This window comes from Hippoglossus hippoglossus, chromosome 3 (assembly GCF_009819705.1).
Source record: "Hippoglossus hippoglossus isolate fHipHip1 chromosome 3, fHipHip1.pri, whole genome shotgun sequence".
Lineage (NCBI taxonomy): Eukaryota > Metazoa > Chordata > Actinopteri > Pleuronectiformes > Pleuronectidae > Hippoglossus > Hippoglossus hippoglossus.
In genome coordinates this window covers 16,682,445-16,695,578 of record NC_047153.1, presented here as the reverse complement: position 1 = coordinate 16,695,578, position 13,134 = coordinate 16,682,445, and the positions used below count along the sequence as shown (strand labels likewise).

Genomic DNA, 13,134 nt, shown 5'->3' with positions numbered 1-13,134 from the left:
TAACCACTGACCCCTGCCTTGTCTAATTAGCTTATAGATAAGTGAATCAGGCCCCATCTAATTTTGTCATTATCCTGTCTTACTCGGCAGTGAGAGACCCATCAGGTCTGTGTGATTAGTCGTATCCAAGTCCTGAGCTGCGGTAATGGAGATAAGAGGGTTGGCAGTGTGTTGGATGGTCCAGTGTGTTGGTTCGGTCCTGCCTCTGCTTCACAGATGCACATAGAGATGGGCCGGGTTTGGATATATAACAGATTTAGGTCAAGAATTCAAACAGTCTTTTCCATACCAGATTAACATGTACTAGCTGCACTCAGAACACAAAGCTGCTTGTGAATTGTGGCTCATGTATAAGTGATGTTATTTTCTCGCAGTAATTTACGGTCGAAATTAGCTTGTAGCCGATCAGCTTCACCAACAACACACGTTCCCCCAGCTGAAGTGTCATTAGCATTTAGCTTGCCCTCAGTCACTGATTGTGTATAGATATTTTGGTACACTTATCAATATTGCATCTTACTGTGGAAAACACTTGGCTGATCTCACATTTTGCCTGTCGTGTAACATTTTGAAAATATTTTTGGGAATATACACACTCATCTTCTTCTCAGTCTCCTTATTATACATCTATTCTATTTGTCATGTGTCTCGATTTATGTAACTCTCTGAAAAGTAAAAACTTTTCCCAACCTTGTTCATCATCTTCCCTCCTCCCCCACCAAGTCCCTTCCACTGCAGGCAAACGAAAACAACGGACAAAATCACTGAAATGCTTTAATCTAATAACTACCCCAGGTCTAACTGCTTCCACTCCTCACTCTAATTGGCAGGCACTCCCAGGTAGGGCAGACGGCCTATCGCAGCCGGCAGAGTCTGAGCAGTCCGAGTCCTGGAGGGACGGAGATGGACCTGCTCGTTATGAGGGAGCGACCCAGGAGAGGCATCCGCAACAGCGGCTATGACGTGAGTCGCATTTCATCATCCACTGACCCCGTCTCTCAGAAAGATGCAGTTAAAGTTTGTCATTTGGAAAATGGCCCTCATACTCAAAATAAAAATAATAAATGTATAGAAATATATAAAAATAATGGACAGACCAACACTGTGTCGTTACCTTTTGAAATGTGGTAGGTTATATGCAATAAACATTTAGAAGGCTCATACACAAGCGATGCACAAGGAATAGTAGCTTTTACTTGAGAATTGCATATAAACTTTACACCTTATTTTATGTATTATTGATGTGCTGAGGAAATACTTTTCAAATGCAAACATTTGTTTGTTAACAGTATGTGGTTAAATGCTGGTGAGCAAATTCAGATGATAATTTAAAATAAGCTGATGTCACTGTATTTACATCAATAAGATTATAAGATAATAACCAATCAGAGCTCATTGGTGATAACTCGGTCTGTTATTAGCCTGTTTAGGAAACAAGTGTGCCACAGCACAGGAGAAGTGGTTCTTTCATAATTTAAGGTAACAGGTAACATTTATAAGGTCCTGTCATTTCGATATATAATACATGTCAGGATGGCAGGTTTATCTTTTTTATTGTTACCTTACTGATGTGGCTCTTTCTGACATGAAGTCAGACAGAACAGGTTGTTCCTGAAGAGGGTTTGCTTTCTGGTTTCTGCTGGTATAGAAATAACTGCTGTTCTAATTAATTTGACGTATCACAACATGAAAAACTCAGGTGTAACTGGCTTTGGTATCGTGCATCCTGGCTCACTGGCATATGTACGCATAACAGTATACAGAACATTAATTGGTACAACCATGTGCTTTTTCTACTATGGCATGTGAAAATAGCTTCTATTACATTGATGTAGAAATACCAGGCTCTCTGGACAACAGGGTGGTGGCATGAGCACAATATCAGAGGTCTTAACATGACAAACTTGATAAATTCTGTTACATAAGCCTCTCAACAAGCTCCACAAATTGATAATGTCTTGACATATAGTGGTTTCTGATTCCAACCTTCCCCATGACTCTCTTTTTTTGTTGTGTACTTGCTGTGACTAAACTCGGTGTAGCCATGTGTTCGGCATGTGTTCACTCTCTGCACAGTAGTCAGTCCAAGCTACACGGTCCATTTTCAGAACTCCTGGCCTTGTTGATCACTGTGAGCTGTGTGTAGCTGCAGGCCCCGTCCCTGCAGATACAAGTCTCCGTCGTTTCATGTAGCAGGGGGGGCTGATTTATGAGGTGCACTATACACTGGGTCTCATGTGGCCACAGTCTTATTCGCACTGGAAGTAGGGCAGCCCTGAACTCATATTAATTCATCACCGAGTATAAGGGCTGGATAAATGGAAACAGAGGTTGAAAGAGGGAGGAGGAGGAGAAGAGGATATGATAAAAATTAAGAATAAAATCGCAGGGACTTTTGAAAATGTGAGAAAAAGATGGGAAAGATAGAGCGAAGTTGCAAGTAAATGATTTGAGGCAATGAATATGCAGGGGAGAGAGGATAATGGTTGCACTGAATATATTTAAGATAAGAGAACAGACACAGAGAAGGAAGATATAAAATAATATCAGCGAATGGCTTCCAGAAGCCGTTTAAAAAGTGCAGAGAAGTGCAGATTATCACCCAGTTAAACATCTACCTGGGTTTGTGGCTGAAGTGTGACTAGCCATTCCCACAACACTACCTTCTACCTGAGTGCTTTATTTTTTTACTTACAACAATTGTATCGGAGTTTCATATCTTTTGATTGCTTCTGCCAAGGAAGATAAGCATTTGTTTGATGTTTAGTTAGCAGGATTATGCAAAAACTACTTGACGGATTAGCAAAAAACTAGGTGGAAGGATGTGGCATAGATCAAGGAGGAATCATTCAATTTAGGTGGATCCAGGATTTTTTTCACTTTCTTTAACATTGTGAGATACAGCGTTTTAAAACATTTTCCTTGATTTCTCAAAGAATAATTCATGGATCTTGATAAAAAAAAAAAAATCATGTTTGTGAGACTGATATTTATGAGAAATTTAGTGCAGATCCAAATAAAAATACAGACCAGAGGAATGCTCTCTACTGAGTGACAGTCTAGCTCATGTTATACAGATTCCATCACCTGCACACTCTTCTATAAAACATCTCACACTGTTGATGTGTACTAGCAAGTCCAACTTCCAAATGTGTGTAGATTCTGAAGTCACAGCAGCGTTTCTGTGTTCGTATATGTTTCAGACTGAGCCTGAGTTGATTGAAGAGACGAATGTTGACCGTCTAATGGGTCCGCGGGGATACATGTACGGCCGGGGCCTAAAAGGCCACTCAGAGACGTCTACTCTGAGCTCACAGCCATCCATTGATGAAGTGCGGCAGCAGATGCACCTGCTGCTGGAGGAGGCGTTCAGCCTGGCCTCAGGGGGACAGTCCACTTCCGGACGGCAGTCCCATCACCACAACCATCACCAGCCCCCTCCTGACCACTACAACCCTACCCCGCCTCCCCTCCCCTACGTAGATGTTGTGACCAGTGCTCCGGGCACGATGAACTGTGGGCGAGGGGGTCTGCAGTGGGTACCTTCATATGGTGCAGACGTGTATCAGTGCAGCCTGCCTAAACCAGTAAGTGGGACGACATTATTTCCACTTCTCTCGAGAAGTGACGTGTGATAGAGTCTGCTGTGTAACCTTAAATGCCTTTCACTGTCTGTCTAAGGCCTTTCGCTTCACCCAGCTTCCTGAGATGGCCATGGGTTCTCCTCCCCCTTTACCACCTCGCACTGGACCTCCGCCTGGGGCCGCCTTAAGACGGTAACACACACACACACACACACACACACACACACACACACACACACACACACACACACACACACACACACAGATGCAGCCCATCAGATATTCCACATTTATTCACATTCAAATTCATATTCAGGGACCACATATTCCCTTGGTAATGTGCTGTGGCACAGGTGATTTGAGGCCGTCTATAAATTTTAATCTTGAAATAGTGCATTGAGAGATGTCAAGAATGTTAATGAGCAACTGACTTTTTCCATGTGGAACATGGCTGCCATCTAGTGACACTGGTGCAGCATTACAGTAACTCCGTGTTTTTGCCCTCTTCCATCTCTGTCCAACTCAGTTCCACTTCTGACTTGGGGCCTAAGGGAAGGAGCTCAGAGACATCTGTCACTGAAATGCAGAGTCGACACGACAACAACCCATATGGGCTAACAACCAGAGCAGCACTTCCATCTATCACTGCAGAGCAGCCTCTGTCCAACTACTCAGGTAAGAATATGAGGAGCTGACTTTGTATTTTAAGAGTAACTCATGACGTGCTTTGCTTGAGGAGAGTAATCATTTGACAAAATAAACTCTCGAAATGATTTTTTTTTTTACTCTAATCTACATACCCCAGTAAATGTGGAAATAATACATTCACTGCTCTCTCATCTTGTTTCTCCAGGAAACCCAATAACAGCCGTCTATGCCATCCCAGCCTCCAGGTCCGCCTACTCAGAATACTTTCTGTCCACACCACCCACCTCCTACCACAGTCCCTCCTGGATGTCCTATCCACCTGAACCTGAGGATGTACCACCACAGTGGGCAGACTCTGTAAGGAATTATTAATATTTTGGTACAATAATGTGAAGAGATGTTTTGATTAAGTAGTGACAGTCCCAGTTTTCAGGCATTTGTCCCAGTGACCCCAACCGCTCTTCATCCAGACCATGAACAAGTTAGCAAAGTGCTACGAAAACAAAAGAAGCCTCTTGATACAATAGACTGTAGATAATGATCGATAGTGTCTGCCTGCAATGTAAGTCATAAATCCCACCTGTTCCATGTTAGTTGATGGGACATGGACCAAACGAAAAAGTTTTAGGTAGTTCTTATCACACAGATGTTTCTTCATATGTCAATTTGTTTGGTTTCGATCAGTTAGTTGATGCTGTAAAAACAGGATGAAAGTTTATGATTGACATTTGAGACTGCTCATGTTTGGTCGAGCACAAGTATCGACAGGACCTGACTACTGCGGCTCCGTCCCCTGATCGCTACTGTGCAGTCTCTGCTCCAAATGCACAAGATGGCAGCGTTTGTATCTGGGATATTTTTGAGTCGTGTCTGGATAGTGGGAGGATGTGGAGACGGTTCCTCCATCGTAAAGTACACAGTCTATGGTTGATACACTCTCTTGTCAGTGAGTGCATAATTATATATTATTACTTAAAATGTTTTTTCAGACTCTTTCAGACATATCCTTAACCGAATCAATATTGATTTGAATTGGAAATCGAATCTATTTGGGAAATAGGTGGTGATACCCAGCCCTGATGAAATGACCAATATATATGGGAACTGTCAAAACAAGGTATAATGTATTATTGTGGTGACAAAAGGCACAGAGAAAATTTGTTGGTACACCAGCACATAATTTAGATGCACCCAAAATGAAAAAAGTTAGGAGCACCGGTGCAACCAATGTAAGACGTTAGTCTGGAGCCCTACCCCCGAGAGCCTGAAAGAGAGCTATAGCACTGCAGCAGGAATAAACTCTTAAAACACAAAGAATATGATCATAATAATAGAAATCTCTAACTTCTGTGTTGTCGTTTGCATAGATTCTCATTATGGCACTGACATTGATTAAAAATGCTACTATCCACCCTTGATCAGGATTGGGCCTCATTATGCTATTTCCAGCTCTGAGCCCCCCCCCCCCCCTTCCTTCTCTGTTTTTAATGAAGATAGCACAGCTTCCATTTGTCTTGTCTGATTTGTTGTTATTACCCTCCACTCCCTTATTTCCCTGTCTTTCGCCTGTTTCAACCAGATGATTTCACATAGTGTCTTTTTAGAGAACCAGTGTCATTTAGAGACCATTTGCTGAAGTGAATGTATGGCTGCCTTTGAGTGGACACAACCGGGGTAGTTCAGCACAATTCCTAGAAACAAACACCTTTTTTCCTTTTCCCCCCCCCGCCTTTTCTATGACACTAATGAAGGAATTAAGGAATAAATTAGTCTATAAGTTTTGCACATCTACAAATCTCATTACTTTCCTCACTCATTATATTCCCTGTTGTTTTGGATGATTTATAATTATTTTCTGCCACATATAACTGTGTATATTTTCCCTCATCACCCATTTCTTTCTTTCTAGAAAAGCAGTGGATGAGAAAATGTTCACTCAGCAAAATTAGCCATCACACACACTGTATCCTTCTTATTTTCCCATTGGCAGCCATTCATTTTGTGGGAAGCAATGATATTAAGTCGCTGTATTACTGATTTCATGTTGACCTTTTTTCCAGGTGCCCCTGCCTGGGTATGTCGAGGCTTTTCCTCATCCTCGCTACCCACAGGGGAGCCCCACCAGGCTGCCGCTGGAGTACAACCAGGCACTGGAGCAGCCGTCCGTTGCCCCAAGCACAGCATCCCAGCAAAGCCTTCCCCAGGTGGTGAAGGACGTGGACAGCATGCCCCTGAGCAGCCTCTCCACCTCTGCACTCGTGCAGGCCATCCGGCAGGAGGTGGCCAAGCTGGCGAAGAAACAAAACGAGATGTTTGAGTTTTAATCCTGCCCCCTCGTGTGCAGGAGTGGGTTAACTGTGTCTTCAGTGGCAGAAGCGGTACTCCTTCAGACTGATTTTTGATGTTTGTACTGTAGAACAACTGAACTTCTTTACCCACTAATCGCCCACTGATTGGTTTCTTTTCACTCTCTATTAGTGTTTTTCAACTGCTGACTTCAAGGAACGGAAGATTGTTGTTGTTTTTTATTTAGAAAAAAAAATCCTCTAACAATGATGTCCCAGATAACTGCATCATGAATCTCTTAATAGGATATGCTAAATATGGGTAATGCATTTTTCCAGTTTCAGACTTTTTTTGTGAATCAGCATCGGCTGAGAAGAGGAAAGTAGCATTACTGTCTGAACTGAGAGGACCAAATACTTCCTGTCAGATGTTTAAGTGTAAACCGCAGTGTATATAAAGTATAAGGACATCATGTATCTTATCTCTTTTTATAGACCATTAAGTTCAACTAGGACGATATGAAAATCAGTTCATACCAAATCAAACTACTATTCACTTTTTTTTAAATCTTTAGTTTACTTTCATATCACACCATAAAAGTAACAAACACTGACTTTAATGATCTGTTTTTTTAATTGATCATATTGATTTAAACTGTACTTCCTTAGTTCCTAGTTAATGATCAAATGGAATCAATCTAGTATATTTGTATCTGTTTTTTTAGTTTAACCAAACTGAAAATCTAATTTTAAGCTGCATCAATGATGATGTGACATGTAGCTGGAAATGTTTGCGTTTGTGTATCTGAAACAGATTGAAGCTTTTATCCTTGATATATATGATTGGGTGTGCACGATGTTCATTGACATGGTTGACACAGGCATGTCCGATTAAAAGTAATGGCTGGTTATTAATTAATTACTATTGTTAAAATACTTAAAGACAAAGAACTATTTCTTAATGACTTGGAAGTCATTATAATGATTAAACATTCAACTCCAACATCTTTGTCCAAAATATAATTCCCTTTGCTGCTGGTAACAGTGCCACAGCTTCTTATAAAGGTGGGTTCATCGTTTGTTTACTGCGCCTCGAGGCATCTTAACGATCTTAATGAGTGCACCTACCTTCCTGTTCCTGTGGGTCTCTGAGCTAATGAGAGGTCCTGGTCCTGCATTATCACTCCTGAGCTTTGAGTAAACATTGTGAACGCCTGCCTGAGAACTGACTCAAGCTGACTGTAGACTCCTCTGCAAATTGCATATATGCTGAGGCTTAAAATATAAATTTTGACATAAATGTCAACTACACCAGTTATTCAATTTTACATCTTCAATTTTGCTGCCCTGAATGAATTTATTTATTCAGATGGATGTAGCTACTTGTATAAGGGAGAATGTGGCTTGTCATAAAGGAGGGAGGTTTACATTTTTTTTTACTTAAAGCTGAACGTATTGCACATGAATGACTCGTCAACCTAATTCTTTTTTTTAAATAAGACTAAGGCCCCTATAGAAGGGCAGTGCACAACATAAGATGATGAACTATCCAATAAAATAAAGGTCATTTAGTCATTACAACAAGATGTTTGCTTTGGGAAATGGAAAGTTGTGAATCCACTGCAGATGGTGGCATGGTGGCCAACAGACAGGGTGCTGCAATAAACAGTGAGATGCCTACTTTTACTATATTATTGCAAATCACATGGAATGCTATGCTAATAGTTAAAATGAATTCTGTTGTTGGATGTCTGTCAGCTGTGACTTGGGAAAGAGAACTATGAGTGGCAATGACTTTAAATATTTACTTCTTTTTTTGGAATATTATTACAGGATTAATTTTGGTTTTTTTCGTTAGGATTTCTGGACAAACCCTTAAAAAATGAACGTCTTTAAAACAACTAAATCTTCAGTCGAACTTCTTTTCCCAAGATTCCTTTCACTCATTCAGAGGAGCACTTATTGTCTTAAGAAGTGTACGAAATACAGTAAAACCATTTTTGTGTATACCAGAAGTGAACACATTTCCACACTCTCATGCTGGATAATGGAGAAAACTTGATGAATAAAAGGGGTTTATTGGTTTATTTATTCTATGAAATGAAATTTGAGGTAAGCTAAACCTTTTAAACGTCATTGTCTTTTTGTCTTCCTGACTGTTTTTTTCATTTCCTATTCATCTGCCTGAAATTGTTATATTTGATGTCCCTCTGAGGTTGATCTGACGGAGATACCTTGAGACAGATGGAGAATGAAAGAAATATTAGCCTATACATGATTATAATTCAATAAAAGACTTTAATAGAGGAACAGAGTAAATATGTGTCTTTAATTTCCCTATTTCCTGTCTGCATGCTGTTTTGTCCTGCAGAGCAATAGAAAAATTGAAGCTGTTGTGAGGATGCCATAAACTACTGTCGACTCTACTGGTATTTGTGGTAGAGGTAAATTAATTATTATTACCACCTATTTACAACACAGGGAGGTGAAGGTGTCACATCATGAAAAGAAGACGCCCTTGCTCCAGGAATAAAGGTTAAAGTACCATTGAATGACTTTCGTCAGCCATGATGCTGGAGCTGAAACACAAAGACAACTGAGACACAGAATACACAGATGTCTTTTGTTGTACTGTCATCATTTAATTTCATAAGTACACTATTTATTGTATGACAATGCTACTCAGCCTATACTAAGATATAAACATACTATGTATATATACTATGCTTATGTTATAAATATGTCTATTGCATTCAATATATTTTGCGGATTCAGTGTATTCTTCTTTTTAGATTCAAAATAACACATTTCTGTCAACACTTATTACCTCGACCAAGGAGTTTATGTTTTTGTCTGCACTTGATTTTTGTTAGTTAGCAGGATTAACTGCTCATCCGAGTTTAATGACATTTTGTGAAGGGGTGGGGCATGATCAGGGGGCAGATCCAATATTAATTTGTTTTCACTTTCTTTAACATTGCGAGAGGATATTGTTTTATTCATGCAAAAATTTCTAATTGTGCTCAACTATGATTGGTGCACAGACATGTGTGACCTTTTTTCATCTTTCCACTTAAAACAGGGAGAAAAGTGTGGACAAAAACATCTTTTTAAAAACGTGTTTTCTTGTAATACCGCATTGCTTACAGTACAGTATAAAACAAACAAAATACGATATTGGGGCCTATAATAGATGTGTACACACATATCGAGGATGTTACGTAGGGCTGAGGATACAATACATCCTCAGGAGTTCTGACTGTTGTTATTCACTGCCCAACCACTGGTGGCAGCACTGAGCGCAATGCAGATGAGGAGCTTTCTTATCGAAGAGAGAAGAAGAATCCCTGCCCCCATGTTTGATGGCAGCACCTGTTCTGTCTCTCCAGATGAACTTTTCTCTTTAGGTCATTGATTTAAACCTTTAAAACCACATAACGTCGATTTTTTTCCCTCTGGTAGGTGTCAAAGTACCTCTGACTTTCCTCTGGTGATAAACAAGTTTAAATGTCAGGTCTCTTTCGGGTCGGTCGGCATCAACTGAATACAGTGACAGTCGAGGAAGTTGTATGAGAAGTTTGTGTCAGTGGCTCTAACTGCTCCTCGCTATGGTATTGACTTTGTGTGTCTGTACGAATGCTTTGGTTGATGTGGACATAGTTTAAGTCAAGAAAAGGAGAAACAAAGAGCAAAGAAATGTACTTAAAATGTGAGGTGTTAAAATGTTTTCAGCCATTAGCTTCAGTATTCAGGTTTTAGTTGGTCTAGTCCAGTCAGGGGCTCATCAAGTTATTTGTCTTTCTCTTGTCCCAGGAGAACTTGACTGTGGACATTTGGACATATTCCAGTCCTCTATCTCTGACTGATTCAGAGGGTCACTGATGCATTTAAGACAGTTGAGTTGAGTGGCTGATCTGTTGGTCTTCACTTATTGTTATTGGAGCTTGAATGTTATGACATCTGTAAACACTGTTGTCTGACACTGGTAGAAAGCGAGATCATCATTGTTCAAACTCTTACTGCTCTGGTTGGCCTGTGACACGAGTCAACCCAAGCAAGAACAAGCAATCTCTGTGTACTCCGAGAGTCAGAGAGACTGTGTTGACAAGTAACTTAGCTGCATGGCACAAAAGCATATGACAGAAACACTCTCAGTTTGCACTTTGTGTTTCCTAACAACTCAGGCCCCCACATAAAAGTGTCAGTTATGACACAAGGACAGAAGCAGCCATCAGGGCGTCATAAAGCAATAGCTGGAGAAGACATGCAGGAGGATGACCCAAGATACCATCATCATCTGGCTGGTAGTGCCATGCATGCTGACAGGTAACCTACTGAATCATTTCAACTTCAGAAGACACATGGAGTTGTAATTTACATTCATTTTCTTATAGTTAACAGTTGCAATCAATGTGAGAAGTAGCATATTCAGAGTTTGTCTAGGTTTGATTTTATTTAACCTCTCACTTAAAATGTATTTTTCTTGGACTTCTAATAGGAAAAAATAACATGACTACTTGCCAGTGTTCCTGCCGATAACCTTCAGCTTGCCGCTGCTGTGGTCTTGCCCGGGTCATCTTTTGTAAGGTCTCAAGGTGAGTCAGTGTCTTCCATTAATAACTTAGACTGGTGGCGGACTGCTGCGGTATAATTTGTCCTGCTCCACTTTCATAAAGAACAGAATGTCTACTTATCTACCAGATATCTATGTTTTATTTATTATGAAACTGTAGCAAACCATAGGACGTTAGCTGAGTTTGGGGACCTTCGGTGTGTCCAACACGTATCCCAGACCACATGTGAATATGGTCTGAGTGGTTGGATCTTAACTGCGTCCTCAATGTGTCTTGGGTGTGTTCACACCTGCACTTAGAGCTGTCCACTTGTGATCAAATCACCAGGTCTGAACAGAGCCTTTGTTTGTCTCTCGTGTGTGTTTTTGTCTGTGTACAATTGTGCAGTGGATCTGTAGTTCAGCATTGTCCCACCAGGGTTCAGCCTAAAGCCATGTTAACAAATGTTCCCATTCAGGAAGAGAGGCATGTCCTTATCTAAATGGGAAATTTTCCAAGTCAGAACATGGTTCTGGAGAAAGTGACCTGTGCTGTACAGTGTTGCATGAAGCATTACATGACATGGAAAAAACAACAAACAAACTTGTGCATACTGATGATGTAGTTTAGCCTTGAATGGAATCTCACCTTTTTTAAACTTAACAATGCTAAAGGTTTGATGACTTTTTTGTGTTTTTTCTGATAATGGTGGCAATTAGCTCCTAATGTTGCACACTGTTCACAATATATGTCTGCATGATGCCAAGAGGAAGGTCTACTGGCTGATGTCGGTGTGCGTTGTTCTCTCTTTATTTTACTGACATTTAAAATTTATTTCCAGTTAGATATTTAGTGTTTATAGTGACCTTGCTGTAGGAAACTTAACAGTTGCAGTTCCAGAAACAACATTTTTTTTATATTTCAAAAATGAATCAAATCTATTCATGTTCTGAATTTATTATATTGCAGCCCTCTGAATGAATTTGAATCATAAGCTGCGATTCAAGGTTCAAACTCCTCGAAAAATGTACAATCATTTCAGATTCTCTGACCAGCGCCACCAAGCCCTCAGAAAACCCTGCATGTTATTCCTCAAATAATAATAAGAAGGAGATGTTGCAGGTCTATTGAGAATTTGTGTCTGTTGTCAAGGGAAATAATGCACAAGTATTGCAAGATAGATTTTGAAATGTCTGTGGTTTAGTGAAGGATCACTTGTATCCAAACTTTGTGCTCCATTTTTATCTTTTTCATTTTAAGCTCCCATTTTATTTCATCAAGTTGTTCCTCTCAGGTAGAGTGTAGTGTAGTTAGAGGCTAATTTGAAAGCTGTGATCTAACTCTGCAGCTCCATTATCTCTAATAAAGGCTACTTTAAGTTATTACATTACAGCCTTCTGAGCGGACATCAGCACACAGTTTCGATAATTACCACAATGGTCAGTGCAAGGACAGGTCAGAGGAGGACAAAAAGAGTTGAAAGTAAGTCATTGAACAAATCTTCTATGACACTTAAAGTGACACTTACATCTTCTAATACTCAGCCGTGCCTGAGATTTCACGACACACTCAAACTGGATTCAGACTGAGGCATTGCTGGGAAACCTGGGAAAACATGCAGGGTTTGCAAAACCAAGCCACAGATTCTCTCGTATTAATGAGTCAGACGGTCTTGATGAAATAAATGATTCATTACTTCTGGGTAATGGATAACATTTGGAAGAGACTCACATTGTTTTCCAATGATTTAACTGTTTCCCAGTGGTGTGAACATAATGTGAATTTGAATGTGTGGGTGGTTGATTGAAAGTCAGACACAAAACTACACAGATTCTCACTAATTGAGGCTCCTCTGAACTATTCACTGAGATAAAAACATGGAAATGATATGACTGCCTTTTGTGCTTCTGCAACAGATGCTCTAGTTTCAATTGAATCAAATATACAGTAAATAATTATTTTCAACTTTTTCTGTGTCAGTGCAGTTGAACCGTAAATGGACAAATCTCTAGGGTTTTCATAACCACAGTTCTGTGTGGTTTAGCCTGTAGTTTTCAAGTAAGT

General features: G+C 40.1%; 1 protein-coding gene across 1 annotated transcript in view; it reads left to right on the top strand.

Annotated features, from left to right (window-relative positions):
• Positions 1–8,001, top strand: part of kiaa1549lb (KIAA1549-like b) — a 60,336-nt gene extending 52,335 nt beyond the window's left edge. Inside the window, exons 17-22 of the mRNA XM_034581360.1 lie at positions 831–963; positions 3,204–3,587; positions 3,682–3,776; positions 4,111–4,259; positions 4,438–4,589; positions 6,293–8,001. Coding sequence (XP_034437251.1) covers positions 831–963; positions 3,204–3,587; positions 3,682–3,776; positions 4,111–4,259; positions 4,438–4,589; positions 6,293–6,556 — 1,177 coding nt within the window. The 3' untranslated portion in view covers positions 6,557–8,001. The remainder of the gene's footprint in view (positions 1–830; positions 964–3,203; positions 3,588–3,681; positions 3,777–4,110; positions 4,260–4,437; positions 4,590–6,292) is intronic.
• The last annotated feature ends 5,133 nt before the right edge of the window (positions 8,002–13,134 follow it).